At 45.1% G+C, this 12497-nt stretch overlaps 3 protein-coding genes across 4 annotated transcripts; 2 read left to right on the top strand and 1 right to left on the bottom strand.

Moving 5' to 3' along the window:
* Positions 1-234: 234 nt before the first annotated feature.
* On the top strand, positions 235-1721 carry LOC108152123 (eukaryotic translation initiation factor 2 subunit 1). Its single transcript, XM_017281210.2, has 2 exons — positions 235-1057; positions 1135-1721. The coding sequence occupies exons 1-2, from the start codon at positions 363-365 to the stop codon at positions 1472-1474; spliced, it is 1035 nt and encodes a 344-aa protein (XP_017136699.1). The 5' UTR covers positions 235-362; the 3' UTR covers positions 1475-1721.
* A 30-nt stretch (positions 1722-1751) lies between these two features.
* LOC108152085 (protein DDI1 homolog 2) lies at positions 1752-5938 on the bottom strand. The gene is made up of 4 exons (XM_017281126.2): positions 5322-5938; positions 3418-3958; positions 3056-3341; positions 1752-2957 (listed from the first exon to the last, which is right to left on the bottom strand). Exons 1-4 carry the CDS (start codon positions 5557-5559, stop codon positions 2571-2573), a joined length of 1452 nt encoding a protein of 483 aa, XP_017136615.1. The 5' UTR covers positions 5560-5938; the 3' UTR covers positions 1752-2570.
* A 159-nt stretch (positions 5939-6097) lies between these two features.
* On the top strand, positions 6098-8712 carry LOC108152114 (cell cycle control protein 50A). Of its 2 annotated transcripts, XR_001774788.2 has the most exons (7): positions 6098-6296; positions 6624-6901; positions 7024-7219; positions 7309-7644; positions 7719-7884; positions 8039-8137; positions 8261-8712. XR_001774788.2 is itself a non-coding variant. In XM_017281193.2 (6 exons), exons 1-6 carry the CDS (start codon positions 6236-6238, stop codon positions 8307-8309), a joined length of 1086 nt encoding a protein of 361 aa, XP_017136682.1. In that variant the 5' UTR covers positions 6100-6235; the 3' UTR covers positions 8310-8712. The 2 variants fall into 2 exon arrangements, 1 of the variants encoding a protein (XP_017136682.1); XM_017281193.2 differs by lacking the exon at positions 8039-8137 and having other exon boundaries at positions 6100-6296.
* The last annotated feature ends 3785 nt before the right edge of the window (positions 8713-12497 follow it).

Genomic DNA, 12497 nt, shown 5'->3' with positions numbered 1-12497 from the left:
CAAAGACATTTTGCAGCACTTGTGACGACAATATCGATAAATATGCAGGGAAAAAACTCACCTGAACCTCAAAGGAACCATTCTAAAAGTATTTCATTAAATTAATATCGCGAAAAATTACATACAATTTGTACATGTCCTCAATTTAATTAAAATATCGGCACATCGATGAATATCGGCACCGCGAATTCGCCGAAAATCGGCAGCTTGCCAGCTTACAACACTAATGTTGCTCTCGCTTCTTCTTACGCCCAGTTTCAGCGAAATTGTACACGTTTTTTTTTTCCGGCGTACACTGAGTGCATTTTCTCTTTTATTCTGCTTGAATTCCACACCATCATCGTTCTTCGAACACTGCAAACATGGCTCTAACGTCGCGGTTTTACAACGAGCGATATCCCGAAATCGAGGATGTCGTCATGGTGAACGTGCTGTCCATTGCTGAAATGGGCGCTTACGTCCATCTGCTGGAGTACAACAACATTGAGGGCATGATATTATTGTCGGAGCTGTCACGTCGCCGTATTCGCTCCATTAACAAACTGATCCGCGTGGGAAAAACCGAGCCGGTTGTCGTCATTCGTGTGGACAAGGAGAAGGGCTACATAGATCTTTCCAAGCGACGCGTTTCGCCCGAGGATGTAGAGAAGTGCACCGAACGTTTTGCCAAAGCAAAGGCCATCAACTCTCTGTTGCGGCATGTGGCCGACATTCTCGGCTACGAAGGCAATAATAAGCTGGAGGAGCTCTATCAGAAGACCGCCTGGTATTTCGAAAAGAAGTACAACAGCAAGACGGTGGCCTACGACATCTTCAAGCAATCGGTGACAGACCCATCCGTCTTTGACGAATGCAACCTGGACCCGGAAACCAAGGAGGTGCTCCTGAGCAACATCAAGCGTAAACTCGTCTCGCCCACTGTGAAAATACGCGCCGATATCGAGTGCTCGTGCTACGGCTACGAGGGCATCGATGCCGTGAAGGCATCCCTCACCAAGGGCTTGGAGCTGAGCACCGAAGAGCTGCCGATTCGCATTAACCTTATAGCACCACCGCTGTAAGTTGATAAACATTTTAAAAAAAAAAAATTCTATCGATCCACTGAACTCTCTAATTTCTCCATATATTTTCCAGATATGTGATGACCACAGCCACCACAAAGAAGTCAGACGGCCTCAAGGCCCTGGAGGTGGCCATCGAGAATATACGCGCCAAGATACTCGAGTATGAAGGCGAGTTCAAGGTGATAATGGCACCCAAACTGGTGACGGCCATCGATGAGGCCGATCTGGCACGGCGCCTGGAGCGTGCCGAGGCTGAGAATGCCCAAGTCGCTGGCGATGATGATGAGGAGGATGCCGCCGATCAAGAGGGCATGCAATTCGATCCCGAAAAGGAGTTCAATCACAAAAACTCAACCGCGGATTCCAAATCTGATGATGAGGAAGACGAGGAGGACGAGGACTCAAAATAAATGCAAAACTATGTAAAAAAAAATCCCTGCCCTGCCGTGCGGTGTATTGCGTGCGTGTGAACAATAGAATGCGATTTTTGTATATTTCATATTTCTAAATATATACATAAATATTTAACGAAAGCTATTCAAAAAGCCACAAAAGAGAAGTAGCATTTAAATGCTAAAGAATAAATCTGCCTCCGCCCGTTGGTGCGATGGTAAAGAAAATGGTAATAAATGAAATGCTAATTAGCTGTGGAACAAACACCTTTTCCGTTAATCCAAATCCAAAAACAATTCTCGACTCTTTTATTCTTAAAAATCCATCATTTCACATTTGCTTTGCCCTTTAACATAATCTCGTCCCACCTAAAAGAGCGTCCATCTTAATACTAGATCAAATTTGTATATAATGTTTGTGTGTGTAATGTGTATATATACTATATATGTGTATATATATATAGTCAGGCATATTTTCGGTATATATTTTGTTTTTGCTGCACTTCAATATTTAGTTTCAGTTTCGTTGCTATGGTTCCGTACTGGTTCCATTACTATTACCATTACCATTCCCATTCCCATTACCCCATCTCTCTCTCTCTCTCTCTCTCGTTGCATTTGCATCTTAAATATTCTCTCTTAAAAAAACCACACACACAAACACACACCCTAGTCCTCAAGTTTTAAGTGTTTTGAAGGAGGTGTCCGTATCCGTGGCCGTGTCTGTGTATGTAGCAGTCGCCCAAATGCATTCAAATCCTACTATTTATCTATTGTGTATAACGATTCATATAAAAAAAGAGGCATATTAGCTTACAAAAATTTTCCTAAATTACAAATTTAATTTTATCCATTTTCCATTTTTGTTTTGGTATTGCTCGGAGTATTTCGTTAAAACGGAATCTAGTGGCTGTCTGTCTGGCTGGCTGGCTGGCTATGATTGTTCGTCAGCATATCCTTAGCAATCCTGCAATGTTGGTTTTCATGATCTTGTTACAATTGATCCCAGAGGAGTGAACTGTGTTGCGTAGGAGGTGGCTGTGGGGTTTGTCGTGAGATAGGCAGAGCACGGGTTTGGGGGTGGAGGTGGGGATGCTGGGGCTCCAGCCCGAGTTCAGCTAAGTCCGCCACCGGCTGCCTCGTTGCGGCTAAGCAACAGGGATCTGGCCACCTGCTTATTGCCGCCACACTGCTTCAGCACAATGAGAACATCGCCGCGCGGATATCCGAGGGCCATGAGATCGCTGACATCCTGCTCGGTAAACGGATCCATTGGCTGGATGGTATTCGCCCCGAACCCTGCCAAGGCGGTGGTGGAGGTGGATGCACCACCCTCTTTCCGACTCTGCTCCATGGCCTCGGCAATCGCCTGCTGTTCGGCCTGTTCCTCTGGATTGCCCGTGAGCCGGGCACCAACCGGTAGCTCGCTTTCGGGTAAAAATGGTGTCGTCGTTCCGGTGGTGCCAATTATCAGCAGATTCCTTTGCAGATCGATGAGGCACTGCAGCAAATATATACATATAGAGAGAAAGAGAGAAGGAGAGAGTTAGGTGTTTGAATTCAAATGAAGGAAAACAGGAGGATCAGGAAATGCTTTACCTGATGACGCTTCAGCATGTCCAGACCCAACAACATGTCCATGGGCTGCTGGCCAAGGACGGTGAAGCTGGACGTCAAATGATCGTTCTCGATCTGCAGCTGAACCATGTGGATTCTGCCCAGAATGGGCTGGGTGCCCACACCCTTGGCGACACCGTTCCAGCGCGTGTCAATCAGCCGGTTCACGTGACACCTCTCGGCACAGTCCTTGCTCATGATTGTCGTCTGGGCCCCAGAGTCAACGAAGGCCTTCACCGGCACACCGTTCACCTTGCAATTGATGTACCTGTGGGTGGGCAGAGGGGGGAAACGGGTGGATTCAGTTTAGGCAGGCCCGGTGTGCAGATAACCTGATGACTCACAGCATCGTGACCATTCCAAAGATCTCCGGATTGTATTCAATGGCCGCAGCCATATTGTCCTGAATGTTCTTCTGCTTGATCTCCTCGGCAATCAGACGCTGCGTCTCCTCATCAAACGGATCCGCCGTCAGCATTCGCACTCGCTGATCGTTGCGCCGCTTCCGCTCCGTCACATGCTCCCTCAGGGCCCGGGCAAACGTGTCCGGATCCCCCGAGTCGAGGGCCTCCGCTAGCCGCGTATTATACTCCCGCAGCAAGGCCAGTGTCTCCGGGTTTGACAATAACAACTGCCTCACCGTCGCCGGATCGTCATCGAAGTTCACATTGAATTCGTCCGTCATGGGGATGTCTGTTAGGTTCTGCATCTGCTGTTGCTGCTGCAGACTGTTGCTGGCGACACCTCCTCCCAGTCCTGCTAATCCTCCCAGACCGGGGTTGGGGTTGGTCGAGGGTGGGCTGCCGCCACTGGTCGCTCCACTGGTTCCCGGCACAGCGATACTGCTAAAGTCGAGTCCACTTATCACCGGATTGTTGGCACCTCCTGGTGGCGGAGGGTGAATCATTTTATTAGCGATTACTAACCCATTCAATGCGCTGTGCATCGCCCACACACAGCATACTCGTGCATACATATATGATGATCTGAATGGGGGACTCGGATGGGGGGGGGATAGACAGTACGGACAGACAAGGCCAGCCACGCACGATGGGGTCAAGTAAACAGCCAGACAAAAAAAGAGACCGAGACGGAGATCAGAGCACACTTGTTCTTTGCCTTCTCCATCTATGGATGGAGGATGTACATACATACATGTACACCTGCACATGTACATACATATGTATGCATGTGGTTGCGCCATTGCCGTCGCGCACTTTCCACTTTCCACTCCATTGCATTGGAACCAAGTCCACCTCCTTTCCAGTGCTCTGTGTGTTTGTGCATTTGTCTCTGGCTCTGTTTGTGTCTGTGTGTGTGCTCCCATTTGCTTTTATTTTTTGTCTTCAATTTCTTTCGGAATGTGTACAAAAATGAATGGGAAAACAAAAGAAAATCACAAAAAAAAAAATAAACAGAAATGGCGAACAAAAAAACGCGTTTATTTTTAAAATTAACTGCGACGTAGAGGCGGCCGCCGGTGGCAAAGATCTTTTCCAAAAAATGCATGAAAGCAATCTTCAAGGCTTCTGCCGAATTGTGTATACCCTTTATTTTGTCGTTGAGTGGCGCACCCGCCATTGTAGGCACAAATTGGTTAGTTAAGCTACGTCTTAACATATGGCGCCTCTAACAAATGGCAAATTGTAATTCTGATTCTGGTTGAAATATTTTTAATTGTTGAAAAAAATTACTCATTACCCAAGAGTTGTACTATTTTTATGTTAAGGAAACTGAGTAATTTGTGGACGATTTGTGGACACCGGGAATGCTATCCCGATTTGCAAATTTGAGTAAAAGTACAAGTCGAAAACCAAACATGAAGGTATCGTTGCAACTAATCATGTTTCTAGTATTACGATATGAGTGTGATCGTCTCCGAAAATTGAGCCTCCCCTATTAGATTACTTCTTTTGTGAATTTACAAACATATGACAATAATATGGAAACTGCCGCTAAAAAGGGTATCCGAATACTCCAGCACACACAAACACACACACACACGCAGTGATAGGCCTATGCATGTCGATCATTCCACGTCTCAGGCCGGATTCAAATTTCAAAACTTCTAGAAAAAATTCCTGGATTTAGGGGAATGCTATCCGTGCCATCTCCATATGGATTATAAGGACTAAAGGTGGGGCGGTTCAGTCACTGGGTTCAGCAGGCCACAGGCGTGGCGCAAGCAATGACCCAGTTATAGTGTTCGCGCGCTCTACACCTCCCCCCCAGCACCCACACAACTCACCTGCGCGATTGTTGGGCCTTCTTCGCTCCAGCATAATAAAGTCCCCATCGTTGACGCCGCACTGCTGCAGCGAGTGCTTGTTGTTCGTCAGCTCCTGCCCATTGAAAAGGACGACAATTTGATCGACTTCGGCACCGATCTCCATCGCGCAGAGAGCTTTGAGGTTCTCCAGCTCGAGATCGTGGGACACGTCCAAGCAGAATAGCCGATCATCGGACGCAGTCACTGTGATTTTCATAATTCAAGAGACCGCTGGCGCTTGGTATACGGTGTGGGGTTTCACTTAACTCCGTGGGTCTGGTCTGGGTCGATTAACTGCGCACAAACACTCTTTTGGGAGGATTCTCTCTTGGTGGACGACTGAACGGCTGCTAGAACGGACTGCAATAATTTATAAATGCTCTCGCGGTTTCTTTGATTGCGTTTTCTCTTTCGGTTTTGTCTCGGGAGTATGTGTGTGATATTGCTTTGTTGTTTTGATACCCAACATCAATGCCGCTGCGATGTCATGGTTGCATTCGCATTGATATCGATGTATTTTTACAGTATCACTCACAAAATACCCGCGGGAGAATGTTTTTTCGGAAACGAAACTCTCTGGGCCCAAGAGGCAAACCGAATTTTGAGGGGTGTGAACAAATATGTAAAATACATTTGATTTGACATTTCAAGCATAGAAGCACTTCAGTGCTAGAAAAATGAACTGGTTCACGAGCGGGTGCAGTGCTGCCAACTCCGGTTCACTTATCGATATCCATCCAGCAATGATTCATGGTTACTATCGCGAATTATCCGAAAAAATTTTTTGTATTTACCTTTATTCGATTGGGTCAACTGGCAGAGTGTAGACGCGGGGGCCAGAGTTGTTTTCTTCAGTTTTTTTCTTTCGCATAATCAGCACATCATCAGGCACCATGTCCATGCGACAAGGGGAAGGTGAGGCGGATGTAGCCCCAAAGTCTAAGCGACCTTCAGGTGAGAGATTTTGCCTCAACACAGCACAGACACACCTATACACGTTCCGATGCCCTCACGACGCACATCCCCGCACTCACGATACGCACACACATAGTGTAACTGTAACCAGTTGCTTAAGTGATAAGACCCCCCCCCCCCCCCCCACACGATTCGAGGGAATGAGTAATGGAATGGATAATTCCGGGCACCTGGATTCACTCCCCCATCCCCTCACACCTTCCCTTCAAAGGGCAGGGCAAGGATAATGACTTAGATGATGTCATGCTTAACCTTTAAGGAAAATTAATGTTCGAAAAACCCACCTCTCCACCTCCCGCCCAATAGACTCGGCCTTCAAGCAACAACGGCTGCCCGCCTGGCAACCCGTCCTCACCGCGCGCACGGTATTGCCGACATTCTTTGTGATTGGAGTGCTCTTCGTACCGATTGGCGTGGTGCTGCTGCACCTCTCCAATACCGCCAACGAGCTGATCATTGACTACACCCGCTGCACCTCATCGGATGCCGCCAATGCAGGAATTACCTGTGCGGACTACCTGCAGGCGAACCCGGGAAGGCAGTGCAACTGCACCATCAATTTCACTCTGACCTCCGACTTTAACGTGAGTAGAAAAAAGCAAGGACACACGGAAGGGCACCGCCCTTCAAGCAGACACTAATTGTTCTTTAATCGTTTTTGTTTGTTTTTGTATTCTATATCCGCCTCCATTCGACTGACTTTTAGGGCGACGTATACATGTATTATGGCCTGACAAACTACTATCAAAACCATCGGCGCTATGTGAAGTCGCGCGATGACCTGCAGCTGCTCGGACAACTGTCTCATACGCCCAGCACGGATTGTGCCCCCTTTGCTTATGACCCCGTGACTCAGGAACCCATCGCGCCATGTGGCGCTATAGCCAACTCTTTGTTCAATGGTCGGTGGTCAATTCCCTGCACACAAAATGGCTTGGACACAGTCTAAACAATTCCCACTGTTCTTCTTCTTTGTTTTTCCCCCCAACAGACACGCTCAAACTGGCGCAGGGCGGGGTGGATATCAAACTTTTGAACACGGGCATTGCATGGCCTTCCGATAAGCGGGTCAAGTTCCGGAATCCCGAAGGCAACCTCACATTGGCCCTCAAGGGCTTCGCCAAGCCAATCTTCTGGCAGCATGAACTTTACGATCTGGACAAGGAGAATGCGGAGAATAATGGTTTCCAGAATGAGGATCTGATTGTGTGGATGCGCACAGCGGCCTTGCCCAGCTTCCGCAAGCTCTATCGTCGCCTCGACCAGACGAGCAACAATTATGCCAAAGGCCTAAAGGCCGGGGAGTATACCCTCAACGTCGAATACCGTATGTGCTGTGAAGTCATACCTCCCCCCTGATCTTCTCCGATTGATAGTGTTTTTCTCTTTCTATTTTTCTAGGATATCCGGTAGTCTCGTTTGATGGCACCAAGCGCATGATTTTATCCACCACATCTGTGCTGGGTGGCAAGAATCCATTCCTAGGCATTGCCTACATCGTTGTTGGCGCCATTTGCATAACCCTGGGCCTGGGCCTACTCCTGATCCATATGCGCTGCAGTCGCAGGTAAGAAACGAGTTCTTAGCGGACTTCAACCCATTCCTTCCATTCCCGCTCACTCACTTTCCCACCCCACCCCATCCCACCTTACCCCAACCATAACCAAACCCAACCCTCTGCACTCACTCATGATACCCACTACTCCTGCTCCATTCGACAGAATTGACTTAGAGTAGGAGGAGCTCTTGTACATACCCACACCATCCATAACCATTTGAAGCTTCATATCTTGACCCTGGGAGTGCGCGATAAGTATCAAGTAATAATCTTTCGACTATTGATTGACACATGCACATGCATACATATGTACACACCCACTACTACTATTTACTCTCTATTGCACTTGAACTAATCAAAGCCCGTGATTGTGTCCACTCCACAGCAGCAACATGGAGATGATCAACGTGAATCCACATACGCAGTACTCCTAGATGCATCGATGACATCATTTCCGGCTGCCTCACTTAGCTTTAGACCAATCTGCTTAAGCCTTATAAGCATAAAGTCATTTCTATTTATCAATTTATATTTGTGTACTTTGCGACTCTTGTTCTTTTTTTTCTTCTATTTTTCTGTTTTATTCGGCTATCCACTGAACAACCCTTTCTGTGTGTGCGCATGAAGCCACCATCCAAAGAATTGGCTCTGGCCATTTGTTAATTGTATTATTATCTGTATGAGCTTTTGTGATGTTTGTTAATGTCTTCTACCGAACGAATTCATATACTTTACTATATTTTCACCCCCCCAAACCGCATTGGAAAGTTACTGCCAAGTATTATCTTAGTCGCTTGTGCTTTGATCTGATCTGTAATAAAAAAAAAAAAAGAAAAAGGAAACCCATCATGTAAATCGCACAGCATACGTTATGGATGAATGGGGCCATGCATGCTCTGACGACATTACTTCACCCGAGCGGAAGAGTCGAATCGAATCGAGTGGTTGCGTTATCCGTATTCAGATAAGCTAGGGGCCTTATCAAATGAGTCCAAAATTATACACCTGTGATTACCATCCTGAAAGCCCAATTCAGCAAAAAACTACAGATTGTATATTGATTTTTATGTGTATTTTATATATATATTTCTTTTTTAATTTACTTCTTTTCGGTTCCTTAACGTTCCAGAAGGACAAAACGACAGTTTTTCAACTTTTTTGCATTTTTGTTTTAATTGATTTGTATTTTTTTTTTGTACGTGAATAAGTATCGTATTTAGGTCAATTTCTTACAAACTAATTTTACATATAATGTCTCTGTGTATGTGATTCGTATATATGTTTGCATGTATTTTGGGGCAGCGGGCGCTGTATGCGGTATGTGGTATGTGGTGCAGGGGAATGCAAATTGTATGGTAAGTATGCTTCTTAATCGTGTACAATATTTATTATTAAACGGCTAACGATACTTGAAATGCACCAGAGATGCATGATCCTATACTATACCCGCAAGTCTGTCTGCATTTCAAGTTATTCTATGTCCCACAAGTATTTGGGTGTGTGTCTGTATTCGATATATATATATATATATATATTTTGCTTCACAGCGATGATCAATGGAAGGTAAAAACTTGATTTGTGTGCCAAAACTCTAGTCATTTGTTCTGTAGGTTAGATTACATATGAATTATTTTTGTCTTGTCTATTGCTTCTATGCTGCCCCACTGTTTTTGTGTGCAACGAAATTAGTAGCAGCCATTTTATCGCCTGCCATAACAGCTGCATAACCGCAACGATTAGGATTGTAATTCGGTGTAGGGATGTTTAAGTTTTTCAATTTTTTGTATAGTACTAATCGTCCCGTTTTTGCAGCTATATTAGCCATTAACCAGCAAGCACCCAACCAAACTGGTCCGGATTAAAAGTGTGTTGAATACGTGTTGATGTTCTGCCAGTTATTCGTTTACAAAGTTTTTCTTTCTATAATCAATCAAAAGTTTTGGGGCCGAAAAGGGGTGCTTTGGACTTTGGAATTTAGAAAAAGAGTTGGATGTATATCATCTACGAGGACGAGCGGAAAATGAACCAACAATAAAATGTATCTACATGTGGACCAGAAAAACAAGAGTTTGGTGTTCTAATTCTGTGCTTCTGTGCATTGGGTAATTCGGTGTAAGTTTTTGCAGCTATATTAGCCATTATCTAGCAAGTTCCCAACCAAACTGGTCCGGATTAAAAGTGTGTTGAATACGTGTTGATGTTCTGTCTGTTATTCGTTTACAAAGTCTTTTTTTCTATAATTAAATCAAACGTTTTGGGGCCGAAAAGGGGTGCTTTGGACTTTAGAAAAAGAGTTGGATCTATATCATCTACGAGGACGAGCGGAAAATGAACCAACAATAAAATGTATCTACATGTGGACCAGAAAAACAAGAGTTTGGTGTTCTAATTCTGTGCTTCTGTGCATTGGGTAATTCGGTGTAAGTTTTTGTAGCTGTATTAGCCATTAGCCAGCAAGTTCCCAACCAAACTGGTCCGGATTAAAAGTGTGTCAAATACGTGTTGATGTTCTGCCAGTTATTCGTTTACAAAGTCTTTTTTTCTATAATTAAATCAAACGTTTTGGGGCCGAAAAGGGGTGCTTTGGACTTTAGAAAAAGAGTTGGATCTATATCATCTACGAAGACGAGCGGAAAATGAACCAACAATAAAATGTATCTACATGTGGACCAGAAAAACAAGAGTTTGGTGTTCTAATTCTGTGCTTCTGTGCATTGGGTAATTCGGTGTAAGTTTTTGCAGCTATATTAGCCATTATCCAGCAAGTTCCCCCAAAGGCTCACAAAAGGGAACGAGTGCTTACCGAAAAGCGAGCGACTCTCCAACAGAGGTACAATGACTTAAAAGTGGAGGTGAACTTGATGAAGAAGAAAAAGAAGCACAATGGCCCCCGGCCGTTTGATATGTACCAGAAGAAGGTGAAGCAGATGAAGGCCTTGGAGGAGCAGCTTAATCCTCGATTAACACATGCCGAAGAGATCGATATTGCTAAATCTCATATAGAAGCAGCCAACATTGTGTGAACCACCCTCTCCTCGTGCGTGGAGCTGGGCAGTTTAATTAACTTTGTTGATATCTGTTTAATTGACGAGGCAACACAATGCACCGAACCTTGGACCCTGCTGCCGATGCGTTTCGGCAAATAATTGTTAATTTTTTCTTCATAACACTGCAAGGAAACGTTCCACCAAAAATATAATTTAATAAACCTTATTTTTGGTTGAATCCAACAAAAAATAACGTTTCTTAAATTATATTTTTGGTGGAACGTTTCCTGGCAGTGTTATGAAGAAAAAATTAACAATTATTTGCCGAAACGCATCGTCAGAAGGGTCCAAGGTTCGGTGCATTGTGTTGCCTCGTCAATTAAACAGATATCAAAAAAGTTAATTAAACTGCCCAGCTCCACGCACGAGGAGAGGGTGTTGCACACAATGTTGGCTGCTTCTATATGAGATTTAGCAATATCGAGCTCTTCGGCATGTGTTAATCGAGGATTAAGCTTTCGGCAATAAAGGACTTCGGTGCTCAATGGAACTCAATCGTAAAAGTCGAAGCAGTCGCAGAGTGGATTATTGTGACAATGGACCGCTGAACCATGGGATGAGGCTCGCATTGCCAAGACGACAAAAATTGTAAGAATGCGCAGCAATCCAGTTTTCAACATGAAGCGTCCATCAACAAAACTTCTCAAGGTGTTGGAAATACAAAAGTTCTCGATTCTGAACGCAATCCATTATTGTCTCGCAATGGACATCGATGCTGGAAACAGCGCGATCATTTGCAAAATAATAATCTGTCTAGCCATTCGTTGAATGGCTCCATTCCCGTAAAGTATCGACAAGAATTGTAAACGCATTCAATTCTCAGCCCTATCGCAAGCGCATTTGCTTGCTTTCACTTGCTGCTGGAGATGTTGGCTTAAATCTGGTCGGTGATAATCATTTGTGGCTGCTTGACCTGCAGTGCAGTCCGCTGTTGGAAGGCCAGATCCTGCTCCGCATCTATCGCGTGGGGCAGAAAAAGGATGTCAAGATATATAAGATGGTGTGCCTGGACACAGTCGAGCAGCGCATTTTGGCTTTGCAGCAACATAAATTGGAGCTAGCCAATGGCTTCCTATCAGGCTCCGGAGTTACTTCAAAGCTAACCATTGATGAGGGTCAAGGGTCTGTTTGGAATTTGAGACGGCCGCCGATTCGCTTTAGATTTAAGTATACACACTGTTCTCCTTGTCATCAGTGAAAATGAATCATGTTTTGAATACTTCCGATGTCCATTGCGAGACTACTTTGTCACTCCGGAGCCTGTTAAGACGCCAGGCCAGTTGCAATTTATGTTGCTGCAAAGCCAAAATGCGCTGCTCGACTGTGTGCAGGCACACCATCTTGTATATCTTGACATCCTTTTTCTGCCCCACGCGATAGATGCGGTCCAGGATCTGGCCTTCCAACAGCGGACTGCACTGCAGGTCAAGCAGCCACAAATGATTATCACCGACAAGATTTAAGCCAACATCTCCAGCAGCAAGTGAAAGCAAGCAAATTCGCTTGCGATAGGGCTGAGAATTGAATGGGTTTACAATTCTTGTCGATTCTTTACGGGAATGGAGCCATTCAACG

The sequence above is a fragment of the Drosophila miranda genome, chromosome XL, assembly GCF_003369915.1.
Source record: "Drosophila miranda strain MSH22 chromosome XL, D.miranda_PacBio2.1, whole genome shotgun sequence".
Taxonomy (NCBI): Eukaryota; Metazoa; Arthropoda; class Insecta; order Diptera; family Drosophilidae; genus Drosophila; species Drosophila miranda.
Note: the sequence above shows the minus strand (reverse complement) of the source record. Positions and strands in the feature narration are given on the sequence as shown.